At 36.5% G+C, this 25,364-nt stretch overlaps 1 protein-coding gene across 2 annotated transcripts in view; it reads left to right on the top strand.

Annotated features, from left to right (window-relative positions):
- The window catches only part of ANO10 (anoctamin 10), a 125,908-nt gene that overhangs the window by 10,245 nt on the left and 90,299 nt on the right, over positions 1–25,364 (top strand). For both annotated transcript variants that reach the window (XR_014227594.1, XM_082306068.1), the window contains exons 7-11: positions 1,725–1,780; positions 3,322–3,396; positions 4,400–4,582; positions 8,003–8,194; positions 10,624–10,752. Coding sequence is in view for 1 of the 2 variants with exons in the window: in XM_082306068.1 (XP_082162194.1) it covers positions 1,725–1,780; positions 3,322–3,396; positions 4,400–4,582; positions 8,003–8,194; positions 10,624–10,752 (635 nt within the window). In the remaining variant the exon portion in view is untranslated. The remainder of the gene's footprint in view (positions 1–1,724; positions 1,781–3,321; positions 3,397–4,399; positions 4,583–8,002; positions 8,195–10,623; positions 10,753–25,364) is intronic.

The raw sequence follows: 25,364 nt of genomic DNA, 5'->3' as shown, positions 1-25,364 counted from the left end.
TTGGGCCTTATGTTTTGTAACCTAACATAAGGATAATGAAATGTTAGTGTTTATTTTGAATTTTAGCACTTCTACAGACATGTGCAGTCAATTTCAGACAAAGCTAATAGATGAAGCTAATGGGAAGTTAAGTGCTTTGTGTAGCTCAATATGGCATACATTTAAAAGACAGAATCCAGGTTACTAAAGCTGGAGGCCCAGAAAATTAACCTAACAAAGATTAAGCAAAAGGGAGAGTGATGCAGAAGACAAAATAAGAAGAGGTGTTGAAGTGGGGATTGGTCATGCATGCCAAAATGACTTGCTCAGCAAATTCAACTTGACAGCAGCAATAGTAAAACCAAGCAATTTCTTGATTTGTTTATGACTGTTCAAGGGTTTTATTTAAATAATGACTTTTAAATTCATATCTAGGTTTCAACTGACTGTTTTATTTCATTTTTTCACTGTACTGCAAGAAAAAGTCTTTATGCAAAATGCCCAGTTGTGTTGATCAGGTAGACTAAAATGTCTTTTACAGGTAACCCAAGTTTTTTTTAACCCAGATTGTTTTGGTTTTAAGCTGATGTTTCGTATTTAGCAGCAACAGTATTTCTGTAACTTACTACACTGGCAGCTTGTGCCTTTTCTGTGCTATCCAATGTGTTTATGCTGCCATGCTGTGAATAGGATGAAGAGTGCATCTGACTGTCCTACCTCCCCTCCCACCTGGGATATTTTCAGCAAAGATCTGACTTAAACAGCTAAACTGGCAAAGCACAGGAAACACTCTGGGGTATTTTTAAGCACACCTCTTGCACCCATTTACCATGAGAACTGATCAGTTAGTGGAAAAAGTAAAAATTGCATTCAGTCCCCCGAGTGCATCTTCCCTGTGTCAGGCCCAACTTCATGCTCTGTCAGAGTAGAACTCTGCTGTTCTGTCCTGAGCAAGGTCTGTAGGCGATGGTCTCTCCTTTCAGCCTTGTTGCGTGTTGCTCACGCTAGCGTGCTGCCTCCTCATTCAGTTACTGCTTAGCCAGGGCTTTTAAAGGTACAATCTGACAAAATAGCAAAAAGAAATGGGAAATCTCCCATTCACTTCCCTACCCTCCCCCTCTGGTAACCAGCCTTCCTCAAACATCAGCTTCTGACAGTTTATCTTGAATGAACTGAAAATTTTAATTTTAGAATGAGTAATGCATCAGTTGAACTTCATGTACTCTAGTTTTGCTTTAGAGCTTAGGGTCTGATCTAAATTCCTTGGAGATGGATGGCAGTATTTCTGTGAGCATTTACTGGTTTTGAATAAAATCTGGTATTGTTATTTTTCATAATGTATTCTAATTAGTTTTGCATTTATTTTCAGCCAAAGAAAAATCAATAACTAGGCACATTTTATTAAGTGTTAAGAATGATGGATGGTTTTTCTGTTATAAAACAGCTCTTCTGAGAAAGAAAGATGTAAAAGGAAAAACATTTGCAGTAGAAAAAATACCGTATTTGCAGCTAAAAATATGTATGTCAATATTGTGCATCAAATTAACTTTATACGTTAAGTGAGGTACTGGTACAGTATAAATTCTTTTTGCCATAATGTGTTGAAGGAACTATTCCCCATAAACTATTAGTTAAGTAATTTTTTAGTGGAGGAAAAAATGTCTGTTTACTCTTTGTATAATAATGTCTAGTATATGGTAAGTGCTTCTGCGGTTTACTGATTAATAATTTTGTTGGTATTTTAGAAAATCACAGGCTGGAATCTTCATATCAGAATCATTTAATTCTGAAGGTTTTAGTGGTAAGTATGAAGCATAAGCAGCATTTAAGGTGATTTAAAAAAAGAACTTGTCATGTGTTCTATTAGTGCTTTCCTAGCATTACCTCACTGACCTACGGTTTTGTTCAAGGCCAAATACTAGCACAAATATCAGAGTAAACAGGATTTCTGTTGTGGTTGCAGTAACTGCTAGACTGTTTTAGATGCCTCTTTTTATAGTGGAGAGTTGGGTTTTTATTTGTATTGATTTGTTCTTTCATTAGAATCCTATAGATGTAAGTTTTTCTGTTAGTTCATGTGGCCCTGTCTTCAACTGGGAACTATTCCTTTCACTTTTTGCAAGATTTTATGGTAAACACGTATTTTAAAAAGTTCATGTATTAACTGCCACCTGTACTAACATTCAGACAACCAGTCAGAGGAGGCTGGAGATATATATCCATCAGTCTGCTCCTGTGCAGTTTATAGTATATACTGATCTATTCACTTTGTGTCTCTGAACAAGTAGCTTTAGTGTGTGTACGTATATATGTTTGGTAGCTCTTTTAGGTGTATACCCGGATGCAGCACTGATTCTAAGGAAGTGTGCTGTAAATCTTGAATTCTCATGTAAGATGTTCAGTAAAAGCCGTTGTCAATATTGGCTGATTTTGAGACTTAATCTTCTTGTTTCCTTTTTGAAAAGATCATTCAGTTTTCTTCCAGAGTTCCCTTATTTTCGCCGCTCAACTCAGCATGCTTTTTTTTTTTTTTTTTTTTAATCTGCTTGTTATCCTTCTGTTACTGGTAACCTTTAGAGCTAAAATTCTCGTACATATCATTTATAGCTTTGTCTCTACCTTTCTTAAAAAATAGCACCCTCTTTTTCCCCTGTAGGAAACTTATGTAAAATAATAATAAAAAAAAGTCAGATGTAGACCCCCCCAACTTTCAGTTTCAACCTATGAGTGGCTCTCTGCACTCCCCAATATTATCTATGTCATCCATGAGCTCCACCACTGATAGCAAGTAGGAAAAGTTTTCTCCTACTTCAGAGCTTGATTATGATTTTTCAGATACAATACTGTGATTATGTCTCATTTTAGAAGCAGGGAATGTTTCTTTTAGTCGTAAAACCTCTTGAAGTGGTTAAACATAAAGCTCAACTAACATATATCGAGGAACAGTTGGACGTATTGAGAGATATGTCATCCAATGCATATATATTTTGATAAAGTATTTCTTTGGGGGGGGAAAAAAAATCATTACTCTAAATGAAGATGAATTTTTATTGCATTACCTGTGGGGAAACTGCCAAAAGATGAAAGTTAAGTAGAAGGTGATATGTTTTTAATGTCCACATTTCTTTGTATACTGTGCTTTAGGAAAGCATTAAGCTTTTCAAATGACAATCTGAGTAGGACCAACATTGAAAATGAGGTTTTTCTGACCAAAGTTTTAAAAATGGTAAAGAAAATTTTAATAGACATGGAAGCTGTTTAATCAAGGTTACTGTTAAGTTAGATAATATTCTGCATTTGAACTTTTGCTTGAGTACTAATAACAAGTATTTTTGATTGCAGTTCAACTTCTTGAATTGTTTTGCATCTCTCTTCTACATTGCCTTTGTGCTGTTTGATATGAAGCTTTTGAGGCAGGTGAGTTCCAAGAACATCTTAAGAATGTTGATCAATCTGGGAAAATAAAGGATTGATTGAAATAGGACTTAAGTTTTTAATTGTTTTTCTAAAATATATATGAAATATATTCATTGTGGAGTTAATATTTTCTTACAAATCCAGCTTCCATGTTTCAGTTCCGCTAGCACAGTTGCAGAATCATAACAGAGTAATGTAGAGCAATTCTTTCATTCCATGTAAATGAGAAAGTGTTTTCAAATAAATTGATTATTCCCTCACACAGATGAGGCTGGAAAATTTTAATTTCCTCCTCCTTTCCCTTTATATTAGAAAATGTTTTTTTCTGTACTTTTCTTAATGAGAGACTCTTGAGGATAGAAGAATGATTACGTTTATGATTGCAATGAGGAGCTGGGAATAAATAAAAGCAAAAATAATGTGTAGTTGGTATTTGAAATCAGCTTTCTGTTGTTAACATCCCTTGAACACAAATGTATGAAAATCGGCTATAAGGAAAATATTTTTGCTCTAAATATAGTGGACAAAAGAACAAGAACTTCAGCTTAAGAACTCTGTTCCTCTAAAGAGATCTCTAGCAAAACACTTCACAGATCTATACCAGACATGACATTCATGACATTTCCTAAACTTTAAGGTAAAAAGCAAGAAGAAAAAAAATAGAAAAAACTTCATTGTTTAGCTCTATTATTGGTGTTGGTATAGGTTAAGTGTGTATCTTTGCCCTTCATTGGACTTTGTGTGCTGTCTCCAAGATACATCCAGATCCACAAAATATTTAGACATCTGACTCCTATTTTGTCCTTTTCAGCACATAGCAAAGAATGGGAGCTAGAGCAGCTATACTTTTCATATGCTATTGCTAGTTTTGTTAGGCTGGCCGCCCCTTGTCATAGTATAACAACTTACAGTATTACTAGAACACACAGAATTGGAAATGATCATAGGTTTGTCACAGATCTATTAATTCTTTTTTTTTTTTTTTTTTTTCCCTTAACTTAAGAGCTTGGCCACTTTGCTGATAACTTCGCAGATCCTTAATCAGTTTGCAGAATCCTTGCTTCCTTACTGGCTCCAAAAGAGACATAAGAAGAGGATGAAGAAACACATGAGTTCTCTGAAAACAGATACAGACCTGTCATTAGTCGAACAAGTCAACTTGGAGAAAGAAATGGGCACCTATTTTGTATGTTTTACTACTGTAAAAGAGTTAAAAGTTTTCTGGGCTGTAGTTGACAGAGACATCAGCCAGTGCAACCTAAAATATTCCTGGTTGTCTGGCCTAGCAGCTTATTTCCAGCTTCATCAATTTTGCTGGTAGTGTTTATACAGCTATATGGTGCGCTGGATCAAGAAACTGATGCAGTGCAGCATCCCAGTTACACCAGCATGAAGGGGTAGGAATGAACAGCTGAATCTGGAGCTACCTAACCCTGTATCACTGGAAGAAGGATTTGTGTAATATATGATTAATCTCCAAGGCTAGCCTGGAGGCTGCCAGGATGAGTAGCCTGTCATAGGGACGGGGGAGGCTGTTTCTGTTTTAGTTTGTTTTTGCAGTGATAGTAGTTTAAACTGTCAATTAAACTGTAGCCTGAGAGAGTGCCCTCTTGTCTGGGTGGGGCCAGAAATGGAGAGGGCAGAAGAGACCAATTCTTCAAACCAGTACTACTGCTGCAAGCTCTTGTTTCTTGAAACTAGAGCTCCGGCATTCTCTGTCTTCCTAGTTCCGTTCCTGTCCACCTCCTACCCAGTGCCATTTTTAATTGTGTTTAACAGACTTCGTGCAATTGATTTCTTGCAGTTCTAAAGGAACTGACAAAGTAAACATTAGTGTGTATGTTAAGGCCTTACACACTGGCTGACAACTTGCTTGATCAGATGCTGCAAGCATAGTCACAGGAGGCTTAATACTGTATGATTTATACTTTTACAGGGTGAGAATTATATGTAGATAGTGTACCTTTTATGTAAAAGGTTGAGAATAGCAGTTTGAAATTTGGTATCAATACCACATCAGATTCCTCTCTTCCTGCATAAAGTGCTATGAAATGGGAAGAGGAAAAAGAAATACTACCTTTGCAATTGAAAAACTGTGCAAACGTTAATACTTACATTCCTCTGGGAAGGCTGGTATTTCCCACATTTTATATGAGGAGAGATAGATTTAGAGAGCGTGGCTATCTTACAATAGAGAACACAGCAGAAGTCCCCAGGTTAGTGTGTGTCTGACCTGGTGAATCGGCGCAGTCCAGCGCTGTGCCTGCGAACAGACCAGCACAGCTCCAAACGCTGTGTATCACCATCAGGCGTTGGTCTGCCTTACCAAATGAGCTCTGCCTTTTAGACCTGAGCTGAGTTCTGATTCTCAGCTGGCACGTACAAAGCCGGTGTGGTGTCTTCGAGTTGCGTTGCCCAGTGCTTCTTGTGCAGAGCTGGATCAAATGTATCTGCACCTGTTGTATCGTTCTGCCCTGAATAATTTTCCACGGGGACCAAACAGGTCAATTGTAGAGTTATGACTTTGCCTTGGAGGTATCCACTGCTAGCCTCAGTTTCAGTTCAAGGTACTGTGTACTCAAGGCCTTAATTTTATTTTCAATCCAAAGATTTTAATTGTGCTGTGCTTGTGAATACACAATATTAGACCGCTGATTTGTTTGCAAGCAGTGAGCTGTCAGCAGGAAAGAGTATTTCTAAAATTAAATCTGTCACAAGGGGGAAGCATTTGACTATGTTTAGTAACTGAGGAGTTTAGCAGGAGTCTTGACAGAATTCAGAGTTTCACGCTCTTCTTTTCCTTCCTTCACTTAATCTTTAACATTTAATTCTCTTTTTTGTTTGTCCTCTTTCTCACTTTTCAAATCTCCAGCCCTTAACCCAGTTTAAGATGTAAAAACATCCTGCAGTCATTTTTTAAATTAATTTTCTAAAAAATTTCTGCTTGTCTCCTCTAATCCATTTTCTCCCTGAATTTCTTTGATTGTGTTTCCTTGATGCCACAGTTTGTGTTGCTTCTGCGGCTGACAATGGCACACTCTGAAATTTGCTTAACATCTTATCAGACTCCTCTCTTCCTGCACAAAGTGTCATAAATTGAGTAGGAGAAAAGGAAATACTCCTTTTATTTTCATACTCTACTGTTCTAAAAGTCCATAGGTACTGGAGAAGGAAATGAGAAGAAGGGTGTGAGGAAGTAGTGGGAATACTGTGTAGTTACCAGAAGGCGGAGCACGAAGGGAAGCGTTGCTCCCTGCCTGCAACAGTTGTCTGAGAAAGTGATAGCAGGGACAAATATGTGACTGCCACTCCCGTGAGTGATCCTGCACAAACGTCCCACTTTGCTAAAATTCAGAGTTTGTAAAAAAAGATTTCTGTGGAAAAATCTCAATGGTTTTAAAAGTTAGGTAGCTCCTCAGGGTCTGGCCTGCAGATCAATTTGTCAGAACCAGCTACTCTACACAACTTGAGATCAAATGAAGAATGCGGCTAATGACCATCCCATGTTGATTTCTGAGCTTGCAGGCTTCTACTGCCTCTCTCTCTTAGCTAGAAAAAAAGCACTAGGTGCTGGAGAGGCAGTCAGTTTAACAGCTATAACCAGCAAAAATGATTAGAGAACCATGTGTCTGATGTATGGAGCCAAAACCAATTTTACATGGTTCTTGTAATAACCTCAGTTACTGTCAAGTCTTTATTTTTAATATCTCATTTTTGAGAGAGAGGAAAATATGTGGGTCTGGGCAAATAGCTAGATCCCAGGTTAACTTCTTCATGGTATTTCACCAGCCTTTGTTCAGTGAGCACCTTTTCTTTAAAAATGAATTGGTTTTGTTCTTCGCTTCCATAAATAACTGCTGCAACCATAGAAAACTATTTTTAATACTACAAAACTAATATGCAAATAACCTACATGTGAATACTTAATCAGTATTTAAGTACCCACGTCCTTGATTTAAAGATCAGGTGATAGATGTGTTGCGCATTTGCCAAAATAGGGCTTTTCGTTTGCATTAATTGTTCCTTTCAGATGTCAGTGCTGCATTCTGTCATTTCAGCCTTCAAGTGGGCCACTAATTCTGGCTTACCCATTTTGAAATAAACAAGCAGAAATACCAGAAGAGAGTTGCCTATCTACCAACCTACTTTTCTGGTTAGGTCTTTCATGGACAGTCTGAAATACTCGGACTTTTCTTGTCACAGTGCTCTTACGAGAATGTTCTGCCAGTTTAAATGCATGATGCTGGTTTCCTATCCCCCACTGTTCCTTCTGCAACTGTTTCCCTGAGATAGTCAGGAACTTGAATGGGATGAATGTGTTTATGCAATTACTTCATGCAATAAGGATAAGAATTGTGACTGTTGCAGAGAATGCATTAGGCAAAAGGAAAAACCTTCGCCTCCCCTTTATTAAGAAGTTTTGAGTAATTGAATAATTCCAAATTAACTAGACGTATTTTTTGTTGTTTTAGTTTTCTACTACCGGTCATTCCCAAATAACTGATTTGGGATGAGGAAGTGTGCTTACAACTGTATCGTTAATTCTGAGTTTCTTCATGTATTTTTTGTGGGTTAAAGTTGTTCTTATTTTTGCTCTGTTTTTCAGGGTACTTTTGATGACTACCTGGAGTTGTTCTTACAGTTTGGCTATGTGAGTCTTTTCTCATGTGTTTATCCACTGGCAGCTGTCTTTGCAGTGTTAAACAACATCACGGAGATATATTCTGATGCCTTAAAGATGTGTAGAGTTTACAAGCGGCCATTTGCAGAACCCACAGCAAATATTGGTGTTTGGCAGGTAATTTTTGTGTGTTTCTTCTTCTATGAATTTGTTTTAAAAGAGATTTCAACAAATGTATGTAAGCTATGTGTTTGACCCATCAGCTGCTCTTAAAGATTAGTAGGTACTTTGTTCTTCAATGCCTGAGGATGCTATCTATCCAACTATGGTGTTTTTTGTGGGGTTTTTGATCCCATGTTTTTCAGTTGCCTTTGAAAAGAAAACAAATCCTGCCTTTAGTCCTTGTATATGTATGTATTGTTGTCCTGTTGCAACTGCAACAAAGCAAAGCTGCCAGATACTGCCTGGTACTCTTTACAGCCAACATATTTTAGAAATGGTAACATCTGATGCAATCTCAAAGCATGGAGCTCAGCAAGGGTTTCAAAAAAAAAAAAATGAAGAATGATAGGTAAGTACTTGGATTCCTAAGCCATGCTTGGCTGTGTGCCCTTGTGATTACTGGTACTCAAGCTGACTAATTTTAAAATAACCTGGATCTGTGAGCAGGAGCAGGACCTTTCTGCACAACCTGAACATTGTAGTCTACCTAAAGAATTTCATGCTAGTAGCACTGGCTTAAGGATTTTCTGTCCTCAGTTGTTTGCCCATGCAATCATGCTAGCAGCAGCTAGTTTGGAGCCTGCTGAGTGCGCTGCATCAGTGAACTGATTCTGACTAAAAATAACCCTGTAAAACTCCTCCAAAACCAGAGGTTTTTCTGAAGAGAAAGAAGGCTATTAAGTCGCGTCCAGAGACTGTAGCATTCTGTAATAGCAGTGGCCTGATAAGGAGTGTAAAGTAGTTGGAGGAAATTTCTAGGGGATGATCCATATTCTAGTTTTATTTAACAACTTGTCTTCATTACATGTGATTAGAAAAACGGCACAATAAACTAGTGCACTGTTTAATTTGGAAGGGTTGTAAACGTCGGTATGAAATGAAACGAAGATGAGAGATGAAATCAGGAAACCTCAAATGAAACATACTGTAAAAACATGCAAACCAAGTATTCTGAGCAATGTTCATTAGACACGTACATAGGTATTAATGAAGTGGACTTATAGGAGAAGTATTTTAATATTAAGTCATTAAAATGTGTAAATTATAATCTGATTGCATTTTAACATCTGATGCATTTTCTCAGTCCAAATCTATGCTGCCAATATCTTGATGACGTAGATGCATTGACCACCAGTTAAATGAGGCTGTGGTCATAAGTCCCAAGCATAACTGCAGGTACATTAATAGCATTGGGTTTTGCTAGAGTAGTTTGTTTCAATCTAGGGAGTAGGCTGAAAAACCGTAACACTAATGGTACAGTCGTGTGGGGTTTTTTATAGTGTAGGTTTTTAACTAATAGTAGAAATACATTTGCTTTGTGAATTAAGAATAATGACTTAAAAATTTAGTTATCTGTTTCATGTGGGAAGTTAGAGCATTGGCTGAAAGATTGCTGTTAAAGGAATACTGGAATTATTTTATCAGGTGAGCTGAGTCACCAGCTTGTTGTCAAGGAGAAAGTTACTTTTGCTAATTCATTGTGATAATTGCTACAATTTCGTGTCAGTATTTCTCATTCCAGAGAGGACCTTGGAATAAGTAACCATTATATTGCAAAAGTAACTGTCACGCTGTAGTAATATTTTCAGGCATTTTGTGGGAGCTCTGTAGGCAAGAACTACTTAGACTTGTGCAATAGCATGTGTTTAAATGTAAATCTCTCTTTCAACAAATTTCAGCTTGTATAACTGGTTGTGATTTAAGAAAGGCTTTCTGAGCCAGCCTTACATTTTCCTATTACTTAACATTCATAGAAAACCTCCAAAAACAGTGTGTTGGGACTATTAGTTCCTCTAGGAATTTTGTGGTTTTTTCCTTTATCCTGAAAGAAATTTGTGTTTGGGAGTACAACTGTACATGAGTGCATAATCTTTTATGCGTTCAGATTATGAGTCATGAAGATACCAGGGATAAGGCTGCTTTCCTGTCCACTTTCTTCCTTTAGGACTATTCAAAGTTTTCCAGGAGGTGATTTGGCATTACCTACATCTAGGATGTTAGTGCTCTGTAAATAACTTCTCAAGGTCTTTACCGTACTATGGAATTGTGGAAGAATAGTGTTTAACTTCTTCATAGCAAACACACATATACACATGCATAGAGAAATCAAATTGGAGAAAAATTCAGAGTGGCCAGATGGTCTTTGTGGTATTGCAAACCTTGTTGTGTTCTTCTGCTTGCCTTTTCTTAAAGCTGATGAAGTCTGGACTGCTTGCCGAACAAGTCTTATGTTGTAGAATTCAAAAGATGAAGGAAAATAAAAAGTTAAAATAATGGGTCTTCTGAGGATTTAATGAAGAGAGAGGTATTGTCCAGAGCAATTTGGGGACTGGTAAATTAGAGATAATGGTCATAACTATAAATATATTTGTGTTTTATTTCAGTTGGCTTTTGAAACTATGAGTGTAATATCAGTAGTCACTAACTGCATACTGATCGGAATGTCTCCGCAAGTGAATGCCCTTTTTCCAGACTCAAAAATGGACCTTATTCTGACTGTGGCATTGGTAGAGGTAAGTCTGCCTTCAAACAGTGCATGGTTTTTTTGTAGCAAATAACATGAACGACAGTGGAAGTAATACCAGGAGGTAGATTTTTTTTTTTCCCCTCCATATATTAAAAGGAAATGAAGATTTCCCTACCAAACAAGTGTTTCAAAGTTTTGCTTTTTGATTTCTTTCTTTTTTTTTTCTCTGTGTTTTCATGTACTGTGAATGCATGTATGGCAACAACGCCATACTTTTCCATACATTCACAAGATACTATATATTTATTGCTTTGTGTATTTCAAGAATTTAATAGTGCTATTTCAAGAAGGAAAATAACCATATTTTTGTGAACTGGATGTTTCTCTACTTGGTTTGTGACCCCAGCATATCTTATAAAGACTTCCTACAATATCTTTATGGATGTTTCCTTTAAGCCGTATCTGAAACAAGTATGTATGATGAGTATAAATACTAGTGATTGTAACACCAGTTGGGTTTCATCTTTTCCTAATTCTATGTAGTAAACATTTGAGTGTTATTCCTTTTCAGGCAAGGAGGGATGACTATGGGCATCTTGTATAACAACTGAGTTTGTAGAACTTTGCCTTGATGTATCTTTCTTGTGGAGCTTTCTTGTATTGCATTGCTCTGACTTTCAAAATGATGATATTTTAGGAATTGAATTACTTTTCTTGTGGCAAAAAGTCTGGGTTGTCTGTGCGTAGTTGTTAAATTGCATCACCTTACAGAGGTGCAGCAGGAGCACATACTTGTTGTTTTTATAGGTGTTATGGGTTATGCAATGAATTATGAGCTTGCTTTGAGTTTTATTTCCCAAGCCTTAAGGTTTGCAGAGTGTCAACTGGTTTACTGAAGTTCGAGTCTACAGACAGCCTGATGTATTCTGTTATGCGTGTGTGAACACTTTCATTAACCTCAGTCAGGTATTTTAATATAAAGCTAATTTGGCAATTTAAATCTAATGCTATAGTTCATTACTGGACAACATATCCAGAGAGATTGTATTATGAAAGCTGTATGACTAAATGTAAGCAGTATGGATTTATGGCAGCTTAAAGAGATGGGGCTATTTTCGCCGTTGCTTCCTGGGTGTTTGTTCCCATCTTATCTGCTTTAATTTGTGAAGGTGGCTATGTGGTTTCTAGGCAGGCCTCTGTTTCTTGGTAAGCCATAGGAGAATACCAGTATTTTTCTTCTCTAAATTTAAATTCTGCTTATGTGCAATCCTTTAGATGACAGGAATTGCAGCATGGTAATTAGGTAGCTCTTGGAATTCCTTTTTAACAGTGTATCTCAAATTATCTGAAAATGCTGTGGAAGGGGAGATTAAGAAAATAAAGGGATGAAAGTTTGAAGAGAAAAGGTAATTAGTACTGAGGGAAGGAAAGGCAAAAATGTTGTCTTATACCGAGAAGCAACTTCAGTGAAGACCACCGATCTATAATTAACTACATTGTATGAAGGGACAGGTGGAGGCTAATGCTGGGTGAGCCACAGCAGAGGAGAAGAAAGGCAACTATTTGGTTAAAGAAAAGTCAAGTTTTCTCTTACTGGTCTTCTTAGTAAAAAACCCCAAGCAACCCATAATGTACTTGTCAGAAAAGGTATATTTAAAAAATAGTTTTAATCACAAGTATCCACTATGCTTGATACTTTTAAGTATGCTGGTTTGATTTTTTTTTTTTGGCTTTTTTGTGTTATTATGAACTCTTTATTGTCTGAGAAAACCCAAAGACACAAAACCAACATATGAGTCTTATAGTACTTTTCTGCAGCATAACAAGCCATGTAATATTCGGAATGTTGTTGGTTCCAAAACTGCTCAATGTGAAATTTAACACTTTTGCAGTCTCCTGAGGGACAGTCTTTCAGTACATTTTAAACAATATTTAACAACTTAATGGGTGTGGGTTTGGATTTTGTTTTGTTTTGTTTTGTTTTTTTTAAAAGAGTCAGAGAACAGCTCAGGTCACATGATCTTGCAAGAAATTTTGTAACACAAGTTATGAAGTCCAAAAGAGTTCTCCAAAGTAAAATACACTTTATATATAAATTTCAGTTCAAAAACTATGTGAAAATGAACACAACAAACATGATTTTCACTTCTGTTGAAGACAGTTTCCATTGTGTTGACAGTTAAACATGTTCCCAGTTACAGAAATGATTTTTTTTTTTTAATCAGTAATGTTGTACATATTTCAGGTTAAAACATTGATTACAAAAGGTAGAAAGAAGGGAAGATTACTAGACGCTATGGGACTATGAACAGCAGAAGTATGGATTTATGGCAGCTTAAAGAGATGGGGCTATTTTTGCCCTAGCTTCCTGGGTATTTATTCCCATCTTATCTGTTACACTGGCACTTTCTTTTATCTGGTGCATGATGAATCAGATTAGGGAATTGATCTGGGAGAAGCTGTCTGACTCAGTTCACTGGTGAAAGGGAGCGTGTGGAAGACACACGGCAGTGCTGTAGGTTTGTGCTGGATTAAATTTGTGGGACTTCCACACCACTGAGTCTTTCTCCAGATCCCTAAACTAGGAGAGGAGCACAAATCTCATGTATTAGCAGTATTCCTATGCACTTTTACTGTATTTATTAATGATTAAACTGTGCATTTCAGTTGTAAAGAGCAATTCAGAAACAGAATACATCCGTCTAAACCTCTAGGACAAACCTGGTCCATCTAAAGTAAATCAGTGTCAAAGTAGGAAAAAATTCTGTGAGATGTGTCAGGATGTTGATAGAAATGCATTTTAGATCACCTAGTGAGATTCAAAAAGATGTGATAGAGGTGAGTTTTATTTTACTTTCTGGTGTTTGCTGCAGGTGGAGATGAGAATTTTATGGTGTGTTTATACGATGTTGCCAACATCAGGCAGTGTGAAAATGTTAAGGAACACAAGAAATTTATTTTAGTAGGCTATGTATGCTTTCACGTGTTCAATTGATGGGGTAACCTACTTAAAATCTTAGCTGTCATTAAATATTTTTATCAAGATTTAGTAATTGAGACTCCAGTTGGATATTGATGTATCTGTTCGATGCAAAGGTAAACAGAAAAAGCACTGTTCTTAACAAAGCCAAGCACAGGTATTAGCAATGTCCTGATTTTTTTTTTTTCTCCAAAAATGTGGGTGCTTTTTAAAAATAATACTAATACTCTTCAAATGGAAATATGTTTATGTGGTGACATTTAACATCACTCAGTACAGACGTAATGAAGGACTGCGTGTGATATTCTTGTAAGCATTCTGTACCCAGCCCTTACAGATTTATGCAAAATAATTTTTTTCATTAGTATCAGCAAAGTAAATGATAATTAAATAGAATAAAATATTAAGCATTTCATAATAAATAATGGTAAGCATTAAAATAATAACATTTAATAATATTTTTAAAGTATTAAAACAATGATCTTTTTTTTGAACAGTTGACCTATTTTCATCAATCCAACATCTGCTTCCATGGCAACATGATTTGAACCAGGAGCAGAATCGTGACACTCCCCTCTTTTACTTATGGATGGATGCTAACTGAGTGCAGCAAGTGCAGTTTTCAAACAGAGTAGTAGGTGAATGTCCTTAAAGCAGGAAACAATAAGATCTTATTAGCATAATTTTAAAATAGATATGTGCCATAGTATGTTTAGGTCTTCAGGCTGTACCATAGACACATACTTCTGGTATGAACCATAGGTGCAAAGTAGGACATTCCAAGCAAGCGTCTGTGCTTGTGTGAAACTGCTCCCGATCACGTCTCACTTGTTGCACTGATTTGAACAAGCTGAGGAAATCACTTTGAAGAAATTTGGTGAATAGTTGGGGGAGTGGTTTAAAACAAGGTGTAGCCTTAATTCTGCAGTGCTTTTTTATGTTTCTTTGAAAATTGTTGACAAACAGTTTTGTTCCTGATGACTATTTTTTTTTTAATTTAGACTCTCATAAATTTGAAGAATGCTAGTTAAAACCATTTCAGGACTACTCTGAAAGCTGAGTCCAAGAAATCAGTTTTATGTGCAACTCTCAGTAGTGATTTTTTTTTTTAAAAAAAACAGTACATGTGTAGGGGTGCTTTTGAAGCAATAGTTGTAAAGTACAGCTTAACATGAATGTATCCTAATCTCCAAAAGTAACTCATTGTGTATCCAGCACTCAAATGTAGTAAACTAATGGAAAGCTTTTATGCAGAGGTGCACTTAGCCTGGATGTTTTATGTCACATTGAGGCGTTTGGGGATTAGCTTGGAAATACTACGTAATAATGAAGGGCCCTCTTGATAGCTGTAGTATAAAATCTGACTGTACAGTCTTCAAATCTGATTTTGGGAAGAATGTAAATCAGCTCTGGTATAGATAAAAATGAGGACTTTAGCGTAAGGACAGGACTAGCATATTTGTACTAAACGTGGCTTAATAAACAGTTGGGCTGTGTGCATTTGATTTCATGGAGTCCTCATAAGGATTTTAAATAGATCTTCATGAGCTTCATAAAAAAAAAAATATATATCTATTTTTTTTTTTTTTAAAAGTCAGTTCTGTAAGAGGTATGGAGTGGAATAAGGGAAGTAACCCTTTCTTAAGCTTTGTTTTTTCTGGGTGAGGAGGAGCTGACAGTCCATTTATCAAAGGCTGGAAAGCAGGAATCATAGCTTGTTAATAAAGCTGAAAAGTTAGTGGTGTTATGTTCAAAAGTGATAGCTGATCCAAAATCAAAGTGGTTGAGAGTTTCCTGGTACATCTGCTTTTCTCTAGAGTTCCATTTTATTCAGTGCGTTTCTTCATCACAGGGCTCCTGGTGTATACTAGAAGCTCTCTGAGCTTCTGCTGAGCACTCTTAATGTAATGGCCCCAACACTCAGTCAGCTCAGCAGTAAACTTGACAGTTGTTTCTGAAATGACGTGCCAAAGAAACTGGGAGGCACTACCAGACTCGAGCAGTTTGGATTCTAGTAGATGAGAAGGTATATATATCATCTGGTTCTAGGCATCATCGTACTTTGCTTTCTAGATAAACTTGGAAATTAGTAAGTATTGCATCCTAAGTGCAGTTGAAGATCTTCTGAATCCACTTTCTGAGCAAAAGCAATTTTAGGTGGCTTGTTGCATCAAAAATAGTATTTTCCTTTTATTTCCTTTAAAAAAAAAATCCTTAAATGTTTTGCAACAGATTTCAGTGCTATTTGTTTTTTTTTTTTTTTCCCCCTGATAAAGCTGGTTTTTATTTTTATTTGTATTTTTTTAAGAAACAGTACTAGTTGGCATATTTCTTAGGAATAACGTGATTCCATTCTGGCAGGGTGGAACTGAGGCGTGGTTCTGCATGGTATGGTGTTCTGCATGTGTGGAGAAGACAGCTTTATTTGTGTAGAATTCAGGAGTTTGGGATTTAGCAGATATGCAGAGTACACTTATGTATTGGCCAACTTTACATAGTAAAGAAACTGGAAAAAAATGCAGAAAAATAGGCTGAATCAGCATACACACTAACATAAATTCATTAACACTATTGGAATTATAACAGTGCAAAGCTGAAGCAAAACAGCTGTGTATAAAGTAATTTTTTTTTTTTTATTGCTAAATTATTTCTGTGTTTGTGGCAGGTACTAATTTAAAATACAGTAGCTGCAGAGTTTCACATACAGAATCAGACAGTAGTCTAGGTTGGAAGGGACCCCTGGAGATTATTTGGTCCAACCTTTTGCTAAAAGCAGGACCCTAGATTAGGTTGTCCATGTCCTCATCAAGCTAAGCTAAAACTTGAATACTCCCAGTGAGGGAAAGTCCACCACTTCTCTGGGTGACCTAGTCCATTGTTTAATTGTTCTCATGGCAAAGAACTGTTTTTTTGGCTTTTGGTTTTGTTTTGTGGTTTTTTCTTTTTTTTTTTTTTTCTTTCTTCTTTCTTCTTATGGCGAGGAAAAATTTCCCTTAAGCAACTTGTGACCCATGGCCTCTTGTCCTTTCACTGTGCATCCTTGTGAAGAGGGCACCTCCATCTTCTCTAGAACTACCCATTAGGCATTGGAAGACTGTGATTAGATCCTCCCCACCCTCCCGACCCTTCTCTTTTCTAAGTGGAGCAAACCCAGTTCCTTCAACCTTTCTTCATATGTCAGGTTCTTCAACCCTGTAGTCTTGGTGGCCCTCCAGCAGCCCCGTCCAGGTTTTCAGTGTCTGTTTTCCAAGTTGCCAGTGCCACTTTAAAAGAAACAAGGAGTGCTTTTCATGTGGGCTTATCCCCTTATATCTTTCTGCTAGTTGCAGTGTGTATTCTTTCTTTGTCCTCAATCTATTTGCCCTTTAATCAGAGAAAATAATTTCTGGGACAAGTTGTACAACTGTTAACTTTCTTACTGCTGAAATTTTTTTGGCAACAGTCTCCAGGTATCTGTCTTTCCATGTGCTAATTCTTTTCTGTGGTAATGTGTTTCTTCCGTACTGATGTGCATACTTGTATGGATGCATATATACTACATGAGGGTGTTTCGTTTATAACCCAAGTAGTTTGTCAGTTTTCAGGTATAAACGTGAGGAGTAGTATTTACTGGTAAATATTTGATGTGTGGTTTAAATTTCTGTCTAATAGTTAAATGTATAGGAAAAAAGAATTATTTAGCTATAATGAATAAGTATTAATTAGGAAGTTATACATAAGGCTCTTTTTCTGAAATGTTTCGTGGTAAGGTACAAACCTTACTGACGGCTTTACAGTTCCTTTTTGAGAAAATATTTAGCAAGCGTATTCATCAGGTATTTTATTTTAGTAAGAAAATATTTTATTTTAGTAAGAAAAGCCAAGACCTATCTATGCTTGCACTTGTGATGAAAATAGGAAAATACAGACAGATAAATGGAAAAATGCACTTTATGTAAATTGTGTAATTATTTGGTTCATTGATGGATACATACATAAAATAATTCTGCAGCATTACTAATTCTGAATGTTAAAAAAGGTTAATCCAAGCCACTGGTGATTTCAATTAACATATTGTTTCTGTTCAAGAATACCTCTACCTCAACTGCAAACTTATACATAATATGTATACATACACATAAGAAATCATATCTAAAAGTCCTCCTTTAAAAATCTGACATGTATGTTTTCATTTTTAATATCTTACAAAATAGTAATTTGGTTTTTTGTATTTTATGGTAGACAGGTAAGCCACTGCAGCTTGGTTTATTCCTAGATTTGCAATTGTGAGCCATAAAAATAGTTTGATATTTTAATTTCAAGCTGAAACTCTGGCAAAAATTACCAGAAGATGCTGAATAGTGTTGGTATAACACTTAGTGGAAGTTTCTAAGGGTTACTGTAGTATAAAGACTTAAAGTTCAGTGATTCTTTGGTTTACTGTTTGACAACACTTTAAGAATGAAAACAAACTCAAATTTCTATGCATTTTATACACATTGTACTTTGCAAAAGATTCTTGAAATTGTAGGTTTAGTTTGAATATAAAGTTATGAAATATTTTAGATAAGTTTATTCTTCTGAGTAACAGGGGACCAGATTGTTCTCAGGGTTTTTTTTCTCACCTCAGTGAGAATTTTAACCTTTTCAGATGGTGGGAGGATTTATGGATTTGTCTGTATAAAATTTTATAAGTGCTTGCTGCTGAACCAGACTCCTGGGACCATATCAACGAGGTTAGAAAAAATGACAATTTTGCTGGTTGTACATTAATAGAGATTATGTTTATTTCCAAAATCAAAATTTATCACAGATCTTTTTATTGCCATCTAATGGTTCTTTTGAGATATTCATTCTGATTTAGTGTAGATTTTTGGTGACTTTGAATAGTGAAGATTAATGGCAAAAGCTTGTCAGAATGAAAACAAACATTAAAAAAAAATCAAATATCTAAGTAAGTTTGTAGTTGCTGGTTGCATTCCATAGCTTTCTGCTAGCATAGAAATGAAAATACATGTTAACATATATCTATCCTTAAATAGTCCATTGGCTTTTTGAAAGTCTCAGAATTTAAAACAGTATTTGTGCATTTTCCTATCTGTGAGTCATTTTAATTTGTTCCTCTTTATCTTCTGTTCTTTTCTCGAACACTTCCTTTTTCAGATTCTCAATTTGCTATGTTGGAAGTTGAAAAATAATCACACAGATGAATGAATTGTGCTGTTCAAACCATGTACAAACACTGAAATGTGTTAATATGTGGGTATGTCTAGTAATGTGTAGGACAACAAGAAACCACTGTATTCCATCAAGTTTTTCAACCCTGATAACTGAAATGTGTTGATAGATTAGACACAGTAGTAAAATATAACTGGAGCATTGTATTTTGACAGTAATTTTCATTCCTCACTTCAGAGTGACACAATTCAGAATGTGACTTTTATCTTTAAATAAATACATGTCTTGGTTGTAAAGGTCAGACTTAGTGTATGAAACACAGCTTTACTTTTTTTTTTTTTTTTTTAAAACCAGAATTTTTTTTATCCGGTTGAACTAGGAGTATGCACAAAGCAATGGCTGAGCTAGGTCAGGTCGTGACTCTATCTAGGTCAGACTCCTTTCTGCAGCAGAGGCCAAGGGAAGAGTATAGCCAATGATGTAGTCATGCTTCCTCGAAATTAATTCCCAGGATCTGGTGATTTGCAGTGTAAACCTTTTTAAGGACCTGTCTCACTACTGAAAATGAGCTGGCCAGAGCCGCATATGAAAGTGTGCAATGCTTTTATACAATGGCCTATACACTTTTTCAAAAGAACTTGAATTATTTTATAGTAAAAAGATAGTTAAGCAACTAATGTTAATATACTCTTAGCTTAAGTAATCATCTTGTGTATTGGTTCTACCCTGGATTTTTCTAGCTTTTCTTTGCTCTTTTTTCGGTTGTCTTTTCTGTGTAAGGAGGACTTTTAATTCTGAATTGGATACTGCCAGTGTGGGTGTGATGTTATAGTGGAGGTTAAGACATCGGTGGCACAGGAAGCCTTCTCACCGGGAAAGAAAACCTGGGAGGTGTCTTAGTAGAAACAGTGATAGCAAAAAGGGAATACTCTCTTCTTGCTGTCAGCCAGGTGGTGGTAGGGACAGGGAACTACAAAGGTATTAGGTGCTAGTTAGCTGAAAGACCTGAACTTTTAAGAAGGATCTCAGCAATGCTTTAACTCACGTTGGGGTCCCTTCAGTAAGAAGCAGAAATGGGTGTGTCTTCTGGGATTGTGCCATTCCTCATGAATTTAACATTGTCTGGTAGATACTACTGTATTTTTAAACCATGCGTATACTAGTAAGGTTGGATGGGGGAGATACTTTAGGAATTCTCCCTGGAAGAGAGCATATTCTGTAACTATGCTAATTAAGTGCTTGAGAAGCGTCAACCTGGAAAAACAGCAGGAGAAGACTGAGTAGGAATATTTTTTTCTGTTCCTTCTGGGATTGTGCAAAGCTGCCAAAATGACAAAACTTCAAAAGGGAAGATGAATAGAGAACAGAGCTTTGGAGACAATTACAAGACATTTTAAAGAACTTCATGAGAATCAGACTTTCAGATCTCTTTAAAACCCACTTAGCTTAATATTTCCCATAAAGAAGTTTCCTTCAATGTATAAATATGATATTTCCAGCTCAAGCCTGATCAGCATGTACAGCTTCCTTGCTGGCAGTTGGAAGTTCAACGGCCAGACAAAAGCCAAGTTAATACCTATTAATATTCATTGTTTACCTTCCACTTGATTAAGATTAGTAATTGTTGAATGACAAGATAGAGTATGAACATTCAAAGCCTCCTGGGTTCACAGCCATTCCAAGGTTGGCTTACCATTTCAGGGAACTGAATTGTTTTGTTTTGTAAATAACATATTAGTTTATTCAGTTAAATTATTTAAATAATTTTCTGCAAATGTGATATCCATAGCTGCTAGCACAAGCCTGAATACTGGCATTTCCTAGAGCATAGGTAGAGCTATAGGATTCAGATACTATATTTCCATACATCTGTGATGCAGTTTGCAGTAGTGTTTCTTTGTATTCTTCTTACTAGAAGCCTTCCTTCTCAGGGACTGTGATGTTCTTCCCGTCTCCAAAGTTTTATATCACTTCTTTGTTTAAGGTGGTATGTTTTGGTTGGTTGGTTTGGTTGGTTTTTAAACTGTGTGTAGCATTGGAGAATAAATCCAATTCGTCATTGGTTTCCTCAAATGATTGAGAGTGAAAATGAGTGGCTCTGAGCAGGTAAGAGAATCCAAGGTAGAAAATGTGGGGTTTGCAGCTGCAGATGGGAAAGAGATGGAGAACAGAAGTTCAGTAAACCTGTCTCCAAATAGCAGGAGAAAGCCAGTCATACCTGTGTTGGAGCCTCTGGATTGTTGATTAAACACTACTCTTCAGAAAGAGTCTTAATGATGTAAATTTGTTGCTTACATGTTTTCCAGTTGTAAAATTGCAGAAGAATTTGCTTTTCTTTTATTACATTTTCTTTGCAATAACTTCTAACACTCTGGTTTGGAGTGTTAATCCTTCTGGATCGACTTTTGTGTTCATGTTGTTGACTTTGTTACACACCTGCTCAGTATTGGAAATGTGATTAGTAGTCGTTTATTGGAAACTTGCAGCATGAGTTCTACAGTCTCTTATTTAAAAATGAGCTAAATCTGTTGTTATAAGCGTTTTTCCCCTCCTAACCCTCTTTAGAAAAATTTCCAAAGCATCATTTGCTTTTGAAAATCTGGGTTTATTAAAAAAAAAAAATCCCTTTGTTTTTTGTTTGCTTGCTTTATTTTGTTTTTTTTAAGTGCTGAGAACCACCTGGCACACTTAACTGAAAATTTATTTTGGTACTTAAATTATGCGAGAAAATGCAGTACTGGACTGAAAGGCTGTAGTATAGAGTTAAGGTTTTTTTTTTAATAGTCTCTGTGAAAATGTTTTATTGAACGCAGGCTGAAGATGGTCATGAGTCATGCCGTAAAGTAGATGTCAAAAGAATTGGGGCTTAATTACTTCATTTTTGCACTGAATTTTTATCTTATACTGGATGGAAGTGTCGATTCAGAATTTCACTCTTCTGATCAGAAGAAATTAGTGTAGTGATGTGTAATTTTCAAAGGGATTTTTCATTAACTGTGGCAGTGTGCAAGCTGCCTGGTATGCTGCTGCTGCTTTCTGTTCTAATACCTTGAACAGTCCTTTTGGAGTCATGGGAAATTTCTAATGCATGCCTATAATCGGCTAAATCTCTACAGTGAATAATACAAAGAAGAAACAGAAGCTGCTGAGAATTCATAAACCATAATATGTTTGATCAAGCTTAGTTTTAGTCAGAGGATTTGTTGTAAGATAAAACGTAAGTGTGTGTGCAAGAGAAAGTGTGTGTGCGCGTGGTGTAGGGATTACAGATAAACCAATATCAAATATAAGGGTATCTTTTATTAAACTTGAAATATAGAGTTTGCAATACTTGAGTGTATCTGCATCTCACTGTATTTTTTTTCAGAAGTTCATAACCATTGCAAATTCTGAGTGAAACTTGTTTTAAAATCCAGTGAAATGGGAATAAGCAGATTATTAAAAGAAATGTTTAAATTTTTACTGTTACAGCTTAGCAAATGAAGTTATTGAATTCAAGTACTTTCTTTTTCTTCTAGGTTCTAAAAGGCTTCATTTTAAAAAAGATGGCTATACCAGGAGTAGTTGGTAACAGATAAATTATTAATGCATCTTGAGGGATAATATGTTGGAAAAAATTGAAGTATTAGTTTATTCTAACACTGGTTGCATTTGGTAGTCCTGCTTTATTTCCTGTATAGTTATAGGAACTGCAGGGGCAAGCAGGAGAGATATAATGAGTATTAGTGTGACATCTTTCCAGTGGTTTTCATGCCAGTTTAACAAAATAATTCTGGGGAAGTGCATTACGTTTTTTTGAAAGCACAAAATGTGTATATAGGGACTATTTGAGGGTTAACTCCTTACATATGAATAAGAAGTCCACAACCCAGACTGTAGTGTGTTCCTTTAAGTGCTCCTGTTTCTGTTTCCCTCCCTGTAATTCCAGGAGACTAAAATTACTTTTAAATTCTCACTGCAAGCTGTCCTTTAAAGAGTCAAAAGCAGAGCTGGCAGTGAGAATGGGATGTGGCCGTATTCCTCCCCATGGAGACAGCAGGTTGAAAAGTGACACTGGTACCATTATGTTAATAGCTTCATGGATTGGTTGTCCCTAAACTTCGATGGTCCTGTCACGGCCAAATAAAACGGACTTCGGATATGTCAGAAGGAATGAGTGGCTCTGCCATTTTAGGACTTCTAGTTTGGATTATTTTGGTGCGTATCTTGAAAGCCACATGTAGCGCACAACGTAACTTCTGATGTCCTAGGTAGTATTAAGACTGCAGTTCCTTGACAACTGCATGGTCTTTGTATCAGTGTGATTGAAATTGCAAGTTCTGAGTATAGGCAGAGCCTTCTACCGTTTTGTTTTTCTGTTTTAATGAATCTTTCAAGTTGCTCAGGCTTTCCAAGGAACCTCAGGTGCTGTGATGGTTACACTAAGACCTTAACTACCCAGAGAAGTTAACAATAACAGTTACTGAAGAAGAAATGTTAGGGGTGCCCCGCCTCATGTGGATGCTCTGTCATAGTATTATAATAATTTTATTCTGGTATAAATCTTTAAAATGAGAGGTTCAGAATCCACTGAGTTTTTAGTCTGTTTTCCGTGTCTCCTCCCCTCCTTCCCTAACTGTTTCTGAAGGTGGAATGAATAACAGTAATAGCAGCTTGCTCTCCCCTCCCGCCCCCCTGCAATGTAGATTAAACTTTGAGATCTGTAGTTATGCAGTTTAAATACAAAATAATCTGTGTAGCAATGGATCAAAAGCTCTATGTTGTAAAATGTCTTCTGAAGCTGAAGTGTAAGAGTACATACAGCTGGATGATACATTTTTCAAATTCTAGCTAGGGAAGCTATATGCAAGAATTGCCTTTCTAATAGAAACACTGAACAAAAAGGGGGAAGGAATCCATCTTCCTTTGCAATGTCACATTGTATTAACAATTGCAGCTGCATCTTGCTTTGCTCAGCTTCCCTCTGAAGACATCTGAGCTGCAGAGATACAGCGAGTGATAGGAGCATAATCTTAGAGGCCATAAAAAGCGACAGATGCTGCTTTTGATACCACAAAGTAATTGTAGCTAATATGTAAAAAGTTGTATTGTGGCTTCTTTTTAAAGTTTGGGAGAAGACTTAACAACTTTGCTGACTCTATTTCAAACAAGAGAAACCTTCGGTCTTGTAATTTACTGTTAGTGCGTTGTCTAGAGATATGGCCTTGGTACAATAATACTGATGCATTTCTGCTGGTGCAGACATGTTCTTATGCATGTGTATACATTTTATAACATACAGTGATAGCTTAGATTTTTTTTTTGGCAAAAAGTCAAGACTTAAAGGTAAATTCATGTTAGATTCTTTGTGCATACTACCATCTATAGCTATAAACTGTCCCTTTGTCATATGTACCTTTCTAATGTGTAGAATTATAGCTACATCTGGAAAATCAGTGTCGAAACTGTGGAGAACCTGAGAGGGCTACCTAGTGTTTGGGTGTCTACCTCAGGCAGAGCTTGACTTTGTTGGGATGGGACTCAAGTGTGCGTTGTTCTCCTTCTGCTCTTGTCTACCCTATTTTTCATCAGGAGAAGACGGGTGGCTGTTTGAAAGCGGAGGAGCTGCAGTACAGTGTAACAGCTCCCCCAGTCTGGCTGATTTGAAGATTCAAAGTGTTTTGTGGACCCTGCCCTTAAGTTTAGTTTATCTAGCTTTTCTCTCCCTTGACCAGCCCCAGGAGATAGGAGGTTCCTGGCATGAGGGTTTTCAGCCTTCCAAAGTAACCTATTCATCTAGTAGTTAGAAAGCTTTTAACTCAAATCTCCCAAGCGCAGGTTAAGCTGACTACCACTTGTAGTACAGAGAAGTAATTGGTTACTGTTCCCTTCATGATGACTTCCCAGCTGCTATGTTCCTGTCTTCTGTTTTCTAAACTGCATGAACTGAGATATTTCAGCTCTTCCTCACAGGTCGTTTTATTTCAAAATACTTACCAGGATTGTCTCTACTTTTTAAAATTATGATACCTGAAACCACATACAAGTGCACAAGTTTTACTATTTCTGAGTATAAAAAAAGTTCAGGTACATCCTATGTTGTATGCGATGCTCTTTTTAGCATGTCAAAAGGTTTTTTGTTTCTTCTGCAATAACCTTGTACTGAATCTTTTGTTTTTTTCTGAATTGGTGCTATACATCTTCCAATGTGTAGCTGTTTGTTTTTACTGAATCTCATCTTGTTCATTAAGACTATTTCTTCAGTTTTTCAGGATTGCTTGAGTTCTAATCTTGATCTTCAGAGCACTTGGACTTCTCCTTGCTTGATATCATATGCGCAGTTCTTAAGCAGATTTTCCTGTTAAATCACCAAAATTGTTCATGAAACTAGGGTCTGATCCACCACAGGTCTTTGTAGGCCTCCACGGGATAGTCCTTCCAGCTTAGCCGTTGCTAACGATTACTGTTGGAGGACTTTTCCAGTCAGTTGTGTGCTTCCCTATTCAGTTATTTGATTTAAAGTGTTTTGAGAGTGACACAAC

Source organism: Platalea leucorodia, assembly GCF_965183815.1.
Source record: "Platalea leucorodia genome assembly, chromosome: 1".
Lineage (NCBI taxonomy): Eukaryota > Metazoa > Chordata > Aves > Pelecaniformes > Threskiornithidae > Platalea > Platalea leucorodia.
The sequence above is the reverse complement of the archived record's forward strand: the minus strand, read 5'-3'. Positions and strand labels throughout refer to the sequence as shown.